This window comes from Bufo bufo, chromosome 4, assembly GCF_905171765.1.
Source record: "Bufo bufo chromosome 4, aBufBuf1.1, whole genome shotgun sequence".
Taxonomy (NCBI): domain Eukaryota; kingdom Metazoa; phylum Chordata; class Amphibia; order Anura; family Bufonidae; genus Bufo; species Bufo bufo.
The window spans coordinates 31,067,800-31,084,090 of NC_053392.1; the positions used below are offsets into that span (position 1 = coordinate 31,067,800).

The window sequence follows — 16,291 nt, forward strand, 5'->3', positions numbered from 1 at the left end:
ACCAGCAGAATAGTGAGTGCAGCTCTGGAGTAAAGTACAGAACATGATGTTGTAGGGTGGTAGTATGTATATAATATTATGGGCTGGATATTGTTTATGTATAGTTGTATACAATTGGTGTAGGGTGAGTGTATATATGTATAGTGTATGTATATAATACAATATAATACAATATTAATTTTGGAGAGAGTGGCTGGACCAGGGTTAGTTATTTACCGTTTGGTTGTGTTTGATATTTTATGCTGATTATGTTTAATATTATTGTTATATTGTTACATTGTGTTATTGTTATGTTTTATAATTTTATAATAATAGAAATACAGAACATGATGTAACTCAGGATCCGAAAACAGTCCTGATCAGTGACTGACAGCTGTCTATGTATATGCAAGAAACTTATACAAGGAATGCTATCAGTCATTTTTTAGAGACGCTCACATATTATCGAGCTCAGAAAGAGCAGGTCGACAACATGCTGCCTGCAGATTCACTGCATTTTCCTGGTGACCAGTTCCTTTTATGATTAACCAATTAGCTTATAGTAAATCAAATAAATAAAGTGCAAACGAAAGTAACAGTAAGTGAAACTAAAACCGTCCCAGACATTGTTATCTCGGACACAAGTGTTTCCTGGAGGCTCTCAGTTCAGCAGTCACACGAGACGCTCTGCTGCTGCGCTCTGTGGTTCCACTACCTTACAGGGACCCAGACGGCGACTTCTCCTCTCATTACTTGTGTGACCCCAATCCTGTGAGTAATGAACCCCAGTCATTGATATTGTGCCCCATCCTCCATAACATGAAATCCTCAGCAGGACTGGAGGGTGGGAACCGCCACCTGTTATTACAGGGAGTGCAGAATTATTAGGCAAATGAGTATTTTGACCACATCATCCTCTTTATGCATGTTGTCTTACTCCAAGCTGTATAGGCTCGAAAGCCTACTACCAATTAAGCATATTAGGTGATGTGCATCTCTGTAATGAGAAGGGGTGTGGTCTAATGACATCAACACCCTATATCAGGTGTGCATAATTATCAGGCAACTTCCTTTCCTTTGGCAAAATGGGTCAAAAGAAGGACTTGACAGGCTCAGAAAAGTCAAAAATAGTGAGATATCTTGCAGAGGGATGCAGCACTCTTAAAATTGCAAAGCTTCTGAAGCGTGATCATCGAACAATCAAGCGTTTCATTCAAAATAGTCAACAGGGTCGCAAGAAGCGTGTGGAAAAACCAAGGCGCAAAATAACTGCCCATGAACTGAGAAAAGTCAAGCGTGCAGCTGCCAAGATGCCACTTGCCACCAGTTTGGCCATATTTCAGAGCTGCAACATCACTGGAGTGCCCAAAAGCACAAGGTGTGCAATACTCAGAGACATGGCCAAGGTAAGAAAGGCTGAAAGACGACCACCACTGAACAAGACACACAAGCTGAAACGTCAAGACTGGGCCAAGAAATATCTCAAGACTGATTTTTCTAAGGTTTTATGGACTGATGAAATGAGAGTGAGTCTTGATGGGCCAGATGGATGGGCCCGTGGCTGGATTGGTAAAGGGCAGAGAGCTCCAGTCCGACTCAGACGCCAGCAAGGTGGAGGTGGAGTACTGGTTTGGGCTGGTATCATCAAAGATGAGCTTGTGGGGCCTTTTCGGGTTGAGGATGGAGTCAAGCTCAACTCCCAGTCCTACTGCCAGTTTCTGGAAGACACCTTCTTCAAGCAGTGGTACAGGAAGAAGTCTGCATCCTTCAAGAAAAACATGCTTTTCATGCAGGACAATGCTCCATCACACGCGTCCAAGTACTCCACAGCGTGGCTGGCAAGAAAGGGTATAAAAGAAGAAAATCTAATGACATGGCCTCCTTGTTCACCTGATCTGAACCCCATTGAGAACCTGTGGTCCATCATCAAATGTGAGATTTACAAGGAGGGAAAACAGTACACCTCTCTGAACAGTGTCTGGGAGGCTGTGGTTGCTGCTGCACGCAATGTTGATGGTGAACAGATCAAAACACTGACAGAATCCATGGATGGCAGGCTTTTGAGTGTCCTTGCAAAGAAAGGTGGCTATATTGGTCACTGATTTGTTTTTGTTTTGTTTTTGAATGTCAGAAATGTATATTTGTGAATGTTGAGATGTTATATTGGTTTCACTGGTAAAAAGAAATAATTGAAATGGGTATATATTTGTTTTTTGTTAAGTTGCCTAATAATTATGCACAGTAATAGTCACCTGCACACACAGATATCCCCCTAAAATAGCTAAAACTAAAAACAAACTAAAAACTACTTCCAAAAATATTCAGCTTTGATATTAATGAGTTTTTTGGGTTCATTGAGAACATGGTTGTTGTTCAATAATAAAATTAATCCTCAAAAATACAACTTGCCTAATAATTCTGCACTCCCTGTAGTGTCGTTCTCTAGACTTTATTATTATAGACTCAGGTTACAGTATTTATTTATTTTTATTTTTAATTCTTTACTTATATCAGAATCACCATTGTATTACTTTAGCATTCCTCTCACTGGGAATGTTATTAACGTCTTTTGTTATCAGTATGTTTTGTCTGTTTTTAGATTCCTTATGTTTCCTACTTATACTCCTTCTATATCGTCAGACTTCTGTATGACTGTGATATGTTCTGCTATAATGGCGTTGTACAGAAGGTATACACAGAGGCTGTCCTCATGTATCAGCTGCTCTATGATTTCCTCATACTGTATCAGATGTGTCCACACATTTTTAGAGGAAGTCAATGATCTTTTGTGTTTTGAGACATTTGGGTGGAGTCTCCAGAAGAATCCTACAGATAATGATATATTCTATGTTCCTGAGCCAGGACTGACATATTGACTGAGATCTTTGTCAGGTCTGTTTCATCTGCTAAATCCAGGAGGTTCTGTTTTTCCTTGAAGAGAGCACCAGAGCTGGCACAGGGAGTCTTATAGGCAGATTATATCTCTTCCAAGAGAAAAGCAGCCATCTCTGTAGTGCCACCAATTGGCTGTATACACTTTATAACTCATCATCTGACCCTTTAGGCACATCTGCACATCTATCGGTCAGAAATGTCTGATATGTTGGTATTAAGGAGGATCCGTTACCTCTCCTGATGTCCATTTTCCAAAATACAGCAATGCTGGAGCATCTATTCTTATGACTTCACCTTGTACCATTCCTCTGTAATTGCTGCTAGAAGTTTATGAAAGGTCCACCTGGCTGTAACCAGTTGGGGGTGTGCCCCTTCAAAGTCTGGCACTTTCCAATCAGTGCTGCCAGTGTAAGACTGTGACAGAACACCCCCCCTCAACTGGTAACACCCAGCTGGACCCTTATTGCTGACTGCTAGTGATTCCTTCATAACTTCTAAAAGGAATAATAGAGGAATGACACAACATTAAGTCATAATAATAGATGTTCCAGAATTGTTACATTACATGGAGAATGTAGGTAGTTACTAGAACAGACATGACAGGGAGTGACAGCTCCTCTTTAAAAATCTTCCATACCATTACAGGTGAAGATGGGACCCGCGATCCTGACCGCCCTCTGTCTGTGGAGCTGTGTGCTGACTGTGACACCTATAAGCCAAGAGCAAGTAGGAAGAATCACAAATTACATTGAGCAAAACATCTTCCAGTAAGTTGCACTCATCTCACTTACTATACATATCAGGAGAATTTCTTATTTTGGCAGTGCCATGAGAGGCTACATTCAGAGCTTCCATTACCAGTAGAGTTGAAGGAAATCTGTTGTGTGTTCAGGGTAACGATATGTCAAGCCACGATGGTGCTCTAATCCACCGTGATAGAAAATTCTGTACAAGAAAAACTATCAAAATGCTATTTTTATTTAAACATGTCAAACATACAGTGCTGCCCATAATTATTTATACCCCTGGCAAATTTTGACTTAAAGTTACTTTTATTCAACTGGCAAGTAATTTTTTTGGCGGAAAATGACATAGGTGTCTCCCAAAAGATAATAAGACGATGTACTAAAAGGCATTATTGTGGAAAAAAAAACATTTCTCAGCTTTTATTTACATTTGAGCAAAAAGTGTCCAGTCCAAAATTATTCCTACCCTTCTCAATAATCAATAGAAAAGCCTTTATTGGCTATTACAGCAATCAAACTCTTCCTAGAATTGCAGACCAGCTTTCTGCAGGTCTCCACAGGTATTCTTGCCCATTCATCTTCAGCAATGAGCTCCAAATCTTTCAGGTTGGAGGGTCTTCTTGCCATCACCCTGATCTTTAGCTCCCTCCACAGATTCTCAATTGGATTCAAGTCTGGACTCTGGATGGGCCACTCCAAAACGTTAATGTTGTTGTCTGTTGACCATTTCTTCACCACTTTTGCTGTGTGTTTTGGGTCATTGTCATGCTGAAATGTCCACTGGTGCCCAAGGCCAAGTTTCTCTGCAGACTGCCTGATGTCGTCGTTGAGAATCCTCATGTATTGCTCTTTTTTCATGGTGCCGTTCACTGTGATTAGGTTCCCTGGTCCATTGGCTGAAAAATACCCCCAAAGCATTAGGTTACCACCACCATGTTTGACAGTGGGGATGGTGTTCTTTAGGTTGAAGGCTTCTCCTTTTTTATGCCAAATGAAGGAAACATCATTGTGACCAAACAATTAAATTTTTGTTTCATCTAACCATAACACAGAAGAGCAGAAGTCTTCTTCTTTGTCCAGATGAGCTTTTGCAAAGGCCAAGTGAGCTTTTGTGTGTCTTATCTGGAGAAGTGACGTCCTCATTGGTCTTGAGACATTGCCACCAGCAGAGCCCAGATTCACCAGGATGGCCTTGGTGGTGATCCTTGGATTCTTTTTCACCTCTCTAACTATCCTCCTGGCCAGCACAAGTGTCACTTTTGGCTTCCGACCACGTCCTCTGAGATTTTCCACAGTGCGGAACATCTTGTATTTTTTGCTCAAATGTAAATAAAAGCTGAGAAATGTTTTTTTTCCACAATAATGCCTCTTGTACATCGTCTTATTATCTTTTGGGAGACACCTATGTCATTTCCTGTCAAAAAATTACTTGCTGGTTGAATAAAAGTAACTTTAAGTCAAAATTTGCCAGGGGTATGAATAATTATGGGCAGCACTGTACTTAACCCCTTCCCAACTTGCACCTTACAAGTACTGCCCAAGTCAGCATTTTAAAGATGATGCCTGCTCAAGAGCTGAGTGGGCTCCTTAGCCGCCGAGTTTTACACATCAGATGCCCAAATGCAGAATCCTTGATTGGAAATAATGCCAATCATGGATGTTTCACCATTCAGTGTTGACATGTGTTTGTGACACAGCTTTTTTTGGGAAAATTGGTCAGTAGCTGTAACTACGGTGAAGGACAATATATGTCCTTTACGCTCTACTGGTTAAATGTGGTTCCTACCCAGCCATACCAGCAACTTGGCCAGGTGACGACGCTTCAGCCTCGATGTTCTCACGCAGTTGGTACTGCGACAATGTCCGCCTCTGCCTCCTCATCCTCCACCGTGTCGTCAGCCTCCACTGCAGGGACATTTTACAGTCCCCCTCCCAGCATAACACATGTGCAGGGCACAGCGGTGTCACACTGTTTTACACATCATTTGCCTAGGCGAACAGAGTCACACAGGGGAGAAACTGCTCCATGTCCTTCATCAAGAAATCAAATCCTGGCTTTCTCCACGACAACTCAAAATCGGAAACCATGGTGACCGACAACTAGAAGAACATGGTGTCAGCGCTGCGTCAAGGAGGGCTGAGCCATTCTCCCTGCATGGCGCACGTGTTCAATCTGGTTGTAAAGCGGTTCCTGAAGTCTTCCAGCCTTCAGGAACATCCTAAAAAGACATCCTAAAAATGGCCAGGAAACTTTGAATGCACTTCAGCCACTTGTACACCGCCAAGCACACCCTCCTTGAGCTGCAGCGTCAAAACGGTGTCCTCCAACATAGGCTGATATGCGACGTTTCCACCCGTTGGAATTCCACCCTCCATATTTTGGACTGACTATACGAACAGAGAAAGACCATAAACGATTTCTTGATGATCCAAGCGGACAGAGGTACTCCCCTGTGTATTTTCGATGTTAGCTAGTGGCAGCTCATGCGTGACAACTGCCGTTTGCTCAGGCCATTTGAGGAGGCCACGTTATTTGTCAGTTGTCAGGACTACGGGATGAACAACATCATTCCATGGATTCATATCCTGGAAAATATGCTGGTAAATCTGGCTGGTCACTGGACTGGTGATGTGGCGGCTACATCTCACGGCCACATGAGCCCTGTGGGGGCTGAAATGGAGGAGAGGGAGGAGGGGGACATTGGAGCACAAGCAATGTGTAGCAAAATGGGTGGTATTTCTACACAGGAAACAGGAGAGGAGGAGCAGCCGGAGGAGCAAGAGGGAGATGAGGAAGACGAGGCAGATGACCCAGGCACACCGTGGCAGTATGCAGTGGAGATGAAGGCAGGGAGTCCATCCAAGTCACTTGCACAAATGGCCTGCTGCATGCTCACTTGCTTGCGTAGTGACAGCCGAATTGTCACCATTCGCCAGAGGGATGACTTCTGGCTCTCCACCATGTTAGACCCTCGCTACCGGTCCAAAATGGGGGCCTTTTTTTTACACCCGATGAGAGGGAGGACAAACTGAACTACTATAGAGACATCCTATGTAGTATGTTGGCCGCTGCCTATCTGCGCAATCATCCTTCCTCTCGCAAGTCTGACCGGAAGGGGGCCCTCTGCGCTCATGTTCCACTGCCATGGCTGCTGAGTCTAGAGTCACTGATGAGCAGCTTTCTTCACCCGCATAGTAAAGAAACTACTCACCAGCAGCTAGACATAGAGCAGAACCTGAACCAGCAGGTGGTGGCATACTTGGAGTGCACTCTGCCATCCGTCATCCAATATCTGTTGAACTACTGGGCAGCCAAACTGGATTTGTGGCTGTTTGCCCTGGAAAAGCTGTCCTTCCCGGCCAGTAGTGTGGCATCAGAGTGGGTGTTTAGTGCGGCAGGGGCCATAGTTACCTCAAGGAGAACTTCCCTGTCCAGCCACAATGTGGAGAGACTGTCAAGATGAATCAGGTGTGGATCAGCCAGGATTTCCACCCACCAATGCCTGATGCATAAGATTAGATCATCCATGCTGCCTCACCCAAACCTTGACAAAAGGGACCGGTTTCTTCTGGCTATCTGCCTCAGCTACTATTCTGATCCTGCATCCACCTGATGCCACACATCTGATGCCAAGTGCTCCTTCCTACACCCACCATCATCAGCGTGTACTGCTATTGCCACCCACCTCCCCACTCTGTCGCCGGCTCACTCTGTGGTCTCCTCATGCTGCTGCTGCCACCTCCACACTATGTCACCTTTCCACTCTGTGGTCTCCTCATGCTGCTGCCACCTCCACACTATGTCACCTTGCCATTCTGTGGCCTCCTCATGCTGCTGCTACCTCAACACTATGTCACCTTGCCACTCTGTGGCCTCCTCATGCTGATGCTGCCACCTCCACACTCTGTCATTGTGTCACTCTGTGGCCTCATGCTGCTACTTCCTCAACACCATGTCACTGGGCCACTCTGTGGCCTCCTCATGCTGCTGCGGCTGCCCCCTCCACACTCTGTCATTGTGCCACTCTGTGGGCTCCTCATTCTGCTGCTGCTACCTCAACATTATGTCACCCTGCCAATTTGTGGCCTCCTCATGCTTCTGCTGCCACCTACACACTCTGTCATTATGCCACTCTGTGTAACGCACCTAGTTGATCAGTTAGGATCTCAACTGCGGAAGCAATGGACATGCACTATTATCCCACTGCCCTTGTTCTTGGCTGTGGGATTCGCGGTTACTCAGTATGTACCCCAGGTGTCTCTCTCAGTCTTGGGCGGAGAGTTTGGGGTAACAAAATCATTTACCGCTATCCATCTATTTAGTATTACTGCTGGAGAGGAAGGTCTCCCAGTATTACAGGAGTCACAAGTTAGTATAAGCTTGTGCACAGTTCAGAGTTAGTATCTAGTATGCAATAAGTTCAGGGTTAGTATATAGCATGTCCTCAGTTTAGTATATTGTATGCCATAGGTTCAGGGTTAGTATATAGCATGTCCTCAGTTTAGTATATAGAATGCAGTAGGTTCAGAGCATGTCCACAGTTTAGTATATAGTATGCAGTGGGTTTAGAACATGTCCACAGTTTAGTATATAGTATGCAGTAGGTTCAGAGCATGTCCACAGTTTAGTATATAGTATGCAGTAGGTTCAGAGCATGTCCACAGTTTAGTATATAGTATGCAGTAGGTTCAGAGCATGTCCACAGTTTAGTATATAGTATGCAGTAGGTTCAGAGCATGTCCACAGTTTAGTATATAGTATGCAGTAGGTTCAGAGCATGTCCACAGTTTAGTATATAGTATGCAGTAGGTTCAGAGTTAGTATAGCATGTCCACAGTTTAGTATATAGTATGCAGTAGGTTCAGAGCATGTCCACAGTTTAGTATATAGTATGCAGTAGGTTCAGAGTTGGTTTGGGAGTATTGTCTCACACCAGTCAGGAACCACCCCACTCAGAGTTCCAGGACATTAATGAGAGCAGGTAACAGGCATATACTTGCGGTTAGTTGGTCCTGGCTAGGAAGCTAGCAGTGGGGAAGCCAGTGGCAAGAAGGTAGACAGTCCTTCACGCTGTTGTTAGGGATCCAGGTCTGGATATGTGAACAGAGTCCTCAGATGCAGTGGAGCTAGCAGGGTGCACACTCCATTAGTGGAACACCCTGCTTAGCACCTGTCTTCTATTTAAGGGCCGGACGGTAAGTGGGCGGAGTCACAGGACGGCCCAGCAGCCACTGCGTTCCACGCTGGAGCGCAAGCCAGCGTAACAACACAGGCGGTCGCTGCGTTCCACGCTGGAGCGCAAGTCAGCGTATCATCGCAGACGGCCGGTGCGTTCCACGCTGGAGCGCAAGTCAGCGTATCGTCACAGGGAGCCGCTGTGATCCAGGCTGTACTGTTACACTCTGTGGCCTCCTCATGCTGCTGCTGCTTCCACCTCTCCACTATGTCATTGGGCCACTCTGTGGACTTCTCAAGCTGTTCCCACCCTTCCCACTCCATGACTTGGCCACCATTTTTCCTTTTTATCCTGGATGACATCATCATTTAATTGACCTTTCTTCTGATTTGTCAGAAGGAAGGAAAAATGAGACAAACAACAGATCCTGTCTGATTAGCAGCTGTAAGGCCTGTATCGTCCCATCCAAGGCTGGCATCAACACCTGGAATACCCGGGCAAGTGCCAGAGCCCACAGCTCCTGCGGGGGCCCACAGCATATCTGCCAGATGCCAGAAGCAATGAACGCTTTCATTAATACAGACGGAAGCGGTCATTGCCGGAGCGCAGGAAGCTGGGTCCTGTCACTCACCGTTCAGCTCCCCGCGCTCTTTCCCTTCTTCAGGCCGGTGGCGCTCTGAATGGTGAAGCAGGAATACTTCTCCCCGATCCACCATTCAGCCTGCAGACACAGATCGCGCTGCCGCCTGTATGGGCAGAGCCTGCAGCCCGGTAATCTGCATAGGCTCCGACAACACTGCGCTGCAGAGCGATCTGTGCCTGCAGGGAAGAGAGGACTGTGAGCTTCAGAAACGGGACAAGGTGAGTAGTTACTGTGTTTTTTAGTTTTTAATTCAGAGGGGGCACAGAGGACTTTATTACTATGGGGGGTGCACAAAGCAATTTATTCCTATGGAAGGGGCACAGAGGACTTTATTACTATGGAGGGGGCACATAGGTCTTTATTACTATGGAGGGGGCACAGTGTACTGTATTACTATGGAGAGGGCACAGAGGACTTTATTACAATGGAGGGGGCACAGAGGTCTTTATTACTATGAAGGGGGCACAGATGACTTTATTACTATGGAGGGGAAACAGGGGTCTTTATTACTTCGGAGGGGGCACAGAGGGCAATACTACTCTAGAGGGGGCACAGAGGGCATTACTACAATGAAGGGGGAACAGTGGGCATTATTACTGTGAAGGGGGCACAGTGGGCATTATTACAGTGAAGGGGTCACAATGGGTATTTCTACTATGAAGGGGGCACAATGGAGATTATTACTATGAAGGGGGCACAATGGGGATTATTACTGTCAAGGGGCACATTGGGGATTATTACTGTGAAAGGGGCACAATGGGGATTATTTCTGTGAAGGGGGCACAGAGAGGGCATTACAACTGTGAAAGGGGCACAGAGAGGGCATAACTACTATGAGAGGGCACAATGTGGGCATAACTACTGTGAGGGGGCACACTTCTGTACAAAACTACTGTGAAGGTTATAGAATAAGGGCAATACTACTGTGAGGGGTACCATTTTTTTTAAAGTATTGGGGATGGGAGTGCCAGAGAAAGGACCCGCCCCGAGTGCCAAACACCATAGGCACGCCATTGAAGCTCCGCTCCACCATTGAGCCGCCAGCGCTCCACAGCAGCAACAGCAGCACAATGTCCTAACTAGTGATGAGCGGCAGGGGTCATATTTGAATTTGCAATATTTTGCAAATATTTCGTTGACTATTCGTAGAATATTCGCCAATTTGAATATTCGTTAGGAGTAGTGTTGATTGCAAATTTTCGTAATGAGAATTTTCGTGATGCTAATTTTTGTAATGAGAATCAATTAGATTGTGAAAACTCAGATCCGATGGTATATTCTAACCCCCAGGCGTTCCCATGTTGACGGGGAGGAGTATGCCAAAGTAGTACTGTACAGATTTAAAAAAAAAAGACGACTATTCTAGAAAACAAATATATTCATTTTTTAGAATATTCATATTATTGAAAAACAAGAATATATAGCAATATATCTCCTGTGAGGAGGGCACATATCTTGGCATATCTACTAAAAAGGGGGCATATCTTGGCATATCTACTGTGAGGGGGCACATATCTGTGAGTAGACCTGAGGGACTGAAACACTGGGTAGAAAATGAAAGTAGGCACATAAGGATTGATTCACATATATCCGCTCTGTAGCATGCTCTGTTTAAGGTATTTAATCTGTAATACATGCAGTTTCATTGCTGTAAGTGCCGTGCAAAATGCCACAAGAGGGCCCACTGAGACTTTATCGCCCAAGGGCCTACATGAACCTGGAGCCAGCCCTGGTCCTATCAGAACTGGCTTATGATTTGGTAACCAAAGCAGGAGTGGGTACAAAACACAGAAGACATGCAAATATTCCATTCACGTTTCATCTCTGTTTTGGATCCACTCCTGTTTTTTTGGCATTAGCGATACTGATGGATTACTGACCAAATGCTGAAGGCAGATGCTCAACAGACAGGATCCTTTTTTGGGGGTTATTGTTCTGATGGATAAGAGGAAGGGCAAAATAATCAGTGACGTCAACACAAAGTTACTGCTGACACCCTCTCCACTCTGTCGGGTGGCTCTACTTGTATAAGCATTTAATAGAACAGGTTCTGTAGACATCTATGTGGAATCAGCTGATGACGGTGTAAAAGGTGTGCGCTTCTTCTTGGCTCTAACATCGACCTGTAAGGCTGAGTTCATACTTGAGTTATTTGGTCAGTTTTGGCCCCGTAACTGCCCAAATAAGTGAAGTGCGCAGTGATTCTAAAAGCGACGCCTGTCATCTGCATGTCATAATGACTCACAGTATTATTTCACTACCACAGCAGACTCCCTATGCGTGTTACTGCAAGGAAAGGTGTTCTACATCACTATACAGTCTCTCTGCAGCCAGGAAATAGCTGTTTTTTTAAAGCGATTCGCCATGAATAAATTCGGATTGAATCAAGACGTTTCAGAAAATTCGGCTAACCGACCGAATCTAATTTTTGAAAAATCCGCTCATCTCTAATTATCTTTATCAGAAGAACCATATATTTTCTCACATTCACCAATATCAGATAAATCCAGATCATTAGACTCAGAGTCACTACCCACATTCTGAAAGTCTTTAATGGTCACAGGAGAGATCCTGGAGGAAAAGGCTTAATCCCGAGAGGAAAGGGCAGATTGAACTTCTTCTCTGAACAATACTCTAATATCTTTAAGGAAGCTGGACGCCTCTCCCTTAACCACCTAGCCATGAATTCCTTATGTAAGGGTTTAGATCCTGAGCTTGGTAAGCGTTTGGAGCACAACCCACATTTTCTTGATTTAGTTTTAACAGTAGAGGATGATTTATTTTCTCCCTGAAATATATAAGGGAGAGAAAGATCAGCCATAACAGGGTGAATATACAAAGAAGGAGCCTGATGTCATGATGCTGTCACGGATGAAGTTGCAGATAGCTGGAATGACCGACTGGCTTGATCCCAAACTAAGGAACATATAGGTGAGCCCTTTAAAACCCTAAGAGCTCTCCCTGACTGCTATGCACATGCAAGGGTCTCAATGGTAGATGATTGCATGCCCACGTACCTAAGACTGTGTGACACCTGAAAACCCTATAATGGTGAGGGGACACGACCACCAGCTCCCTGCACTTAATACGGACGAAGTCAGGGTCACCTAGAATTAAGCCAGCAAGGAAACACAATAAAGGAAAAGACTTATCTGAGCAAACAGCAGCAGCAGCCTCCAGCAGTGAACACTTCATCCAGGAAGTAGTATAAACCGCAAAATGAGGCAGTATGGGAGGGAATATAAAGGAAGACGATTAGTCTAAATAAGTGACACCTGGCAAAAAGAAAGGAGATGACAAAGTGAAACCAAAACAAAGAACGTCATACAAGAGGTAGAGAAGAACGTCTGCCAGACCTTCTTACAGAACTGGCGGTGACAGATGCATGGTCCCGTCTCCCAGGGTCTAACGTCATCACCGGGAGGGATCGCGGCAAAGAGTCACTCCGGCCGCCATCTTTCCTCTCTGCATGTAAACCCTCTGGGCCACCACTGGAGGGATCTTCACCAGGGACTCCGCACCTGGGCAAAGGCCATAATGGGAGGAGGGAGAGCCCCACTGCCACATCCGACCTCCGTCTGCAAGAGAAAGGTACACACTGCCAGGAACCCCATAAAGCTCCCAGAACCTCTCTTATCTTCCTTCCTTTCGCTGAACAGGAAGAAACACTGGTGATGGAGGGAAGAGGTTGTGATTTAAACCTCTCAGTGTTTTTTTCTGTCCTATCAGAGTTAGTAAGTCTCTCAGGATGAGCTGTCATGGAGGCAACTGGGGAAATAGCCAAGGTTAGTAATGGCTAATCCTTTTATTAGTCTCAGTAGCAGGTGTGTGCAATGACAAGTTTGTCCATTTAGGTGTGAAGACTTCACCCGCTGTTCTGAAAATCATCTCTGAGATGACACTGGAGCCTGGACAAGACAGTACAGTGAGAGCAAAATGGGGCAGTTCTGGCCACTGTTCTAATCTGCCTGCCAAGTCAGGGCATGACAGACCCATTAGTAACATAGTAACATTGTTTATAAGGCCAAAAATAGACATTTTTCCATCCAGTTTAGCCTGTTATCCTGCAAGTTGATCCAGAGGAAGGCAAAAAAAAACTGTGAGGTAGAAGCCAATTTTCCCCACTTAAGGGGAAAAAATTTCTTCCCGACTCCAATCATGCAATCAGAATAACTCCCTGCATCAACGACCCATCTCTAGTACCTATAGCCATATTATTACACTGCAGAAATACATTCATGCCCCTCTTGAACTTTTTAGTTCCACTAGTTGTGTGGTGAATGTGAAATATGTTTGTACCTCCACCAACTCAGTGCAAATGATATATTTGGGTAGAGATTACATTCACCACTATTTAACATCCAGGATAATACAATAATACAGCACTACAAACTAGTGTTGATCGAGCACCAAAGTGCTCGGGTGCTCTGGCCAAACACATCGGTACACTCGTGTGCTCTACTGAGCACCCGAGCACAATGGAAGTCAATAGGAGAACCCCAGGCACCCCATGCTCGGAAGAGAAGAGGGTGTCTGGTTCACAAAAAAAAGGTTAGAAATGTTTTGGAAACAGCATTAAGAGGATGGCTGGATGCGTCTTGGACTCCTATTATCTATGACATACAATAGACAACCACAGAAAGGCTATATTACAAAAGCCAGGTATGTACAAACCAACAAACTATCCATGAAACAGATAACAGACTTAGTCAGCATACCTTACAATGGCAGCCTTGTGCACTATGAGACATTCAAACCAGCTCTCATCTGACTAAGAGCCAGTAAGCCTAAAAGTTACTTCACATCTGTTGGATAACTTGGGTGGACCTGCGCACCTAGATCAATATCATTAGGGTGACAAAAAGTTTTCTGATTGTCCTAACATAATATTCAATAACCTTTCTATACAGTTTTGTCATGTAAAAACTAATTTGCGTAAACATGGGCATATGGGAAAGACATGCAAATGAGCAGAATCTGCCTTGTTTTATTGCTGAAAAACCATTTGCATGGAAAATTTGCGATCTACACTACTCATGAACAGCCCCATATATTGGTTTCATAGTCTTATGACAAGAGTAATAGTCTTGTCATAAGACTATGAAACCAATAGATGGCACTGTTCATGAGTCATGAACAGCGCCATCTATTGGTTTCATAGTCTTATGACAAGACAATTACTCTTGTCATAAGATTATGAAACCAATAGATGGCGCTGTTCATCTTGTTGGGGCGCTAGTAAGTGGGGCACACTGCTCAACAGAGTCCACACACCGTGTAGCACTCAGCCTTTAATAGCCTGCGCTAACACTGAGGTGTATATCAGATTGCTGCTATCATTCACACATCTTCTAGCAATTTATCTGCGGTAATATAAGCTTGCTAGGGTGTATCTGAGGACTATTGCCCTGCTTGCAATGACTCATGAACAGCGCCATCTATTGGTTTCATAGTCTTATGACAAGACTATGAAACCAATAGATGGCGCTGTTCATGAGTAGTGTAGATCGCAAATATTCTAATTGCGAATTTTTATCGCAAATTTTCCATGCAAAAGGCTACATTAATTGTCTTGTCATAAGACTATGAAACCAATAGATGGCGCTTGTATGTTGTAGATAATAGGAGTCCAAGACACATCTAGCCATCCTCTTAATGCTGTTTCAATTTTGATAGGGTTTCCATCAATTTCTAACCTTTGGTTTTGTGAACCAGACACCTTCTCTTCTTCAGAGCAAAGGGGTGCCTGGTTTGATGCTCGGATCTCCCATTGACTTTCATTGTATTAAATTGTACTCGAGCACTTTCAGTATTGGGCCGAGCACTCGGATGTGCCGAGCATAGCGATGCTCGAGCCGAACAGCAGTTCGGCCGAGCATGATCGCTAACACTACTACAAACCTTTTACTTTCAGTGACTTCTTCTCTGATGTAGATGTTCTCCTTCCTCATCTTCTCCATTGGGAGCACACCATAATGAGGACATCTATCAGCCGTCTCGTCTCTGCAGAATTTACCACACAGACATCTTTCCTCACATTTTCAAAATCCTTCCCTACTGGTGCTCGAACAATGGTTTCCTGCTTATCCCAATACTGTGCCCACCAGTCTAACCAATGCCCTCAAATACTATACTTCAGAAATAACAGTAACATACAGATTGTCTGTCCATACTAATTGTGCACCCCAAAGGTACACCAATTATAATTATATCCTAGAGTGCCCTCATTACTAACAGTGTCCCCTACAATGATAACGCTCCCTGTGAATGTCCCTGATAATAGTAGTGCCCTCATATTTAGACCAATAATAATGCCCCCATTGTTCCACCAGTAGTAATAATGCACCCTAAAATGTCCCAAATAGTACTAAACCCCCTCTCTAGTGCTCCAGCCAGTTAGCAAAGGTCCCTCTAAAACCCCAGCTCTAAAGAACTGTATAATACAGAATGTAAACTTGGGATCAGTACAAGATAAGTAATGTAATGTATGCACACAGTGACTGCGCTGGCAGAATAGTGAGTGCAGCTCTGGAGTATAATACAGTATAAGTACTGTAATGTACACTGCGTGCAGAATTATTAGGCAAATGAGTATTTTGACCACATCATCCTCTTTATGCATGTTGTCTTACTCCAAGCTGTATAGGCTCGAAAGCCTACTACCAATTAAGCATATTAGGTGATGTGCATCTCTGTAATGAGAAAGGGTGTGGTCTAATGACATCAACACCCTATATTAGGTGTGCATAATTATTAGGCAACTTCCTTTCCTTTGGCAAAATGGGTCAAAATAAGGACTTGACAGACTCAGAAAAGTCAAAAATAGTGAGATATCTTGCAGAGGGATGCAA

General features: G+C 44.3%; 1 protein-coding gene across 1 annotated transcript in view; it reads left to right on the forward strand.

Moving 5' to 3' along the window:
* The first annotated feature begins 624 nt into the window (after window positions 1–624).
* LOC120997107 overlaps window positions 625–16,291 on the forward strand; it is a 31,036-nt gene continuing 15,369 nt past the window's right edge. The window contains exons 1-2 of the mRNA XM_040427046.1: window positions 625–750; window positions 3,520–3,641. Coding sequence (XP_040282980.1) covers window positions 3,526–3,641 — 116 coding nt within the window. The 5' untranslated portion in view covers window positions 625–750; window positions 3,520–3,525. The remainder of the gene's footprint in view (window positions 751–3,519; window positions 3,642–16,291) is intronic.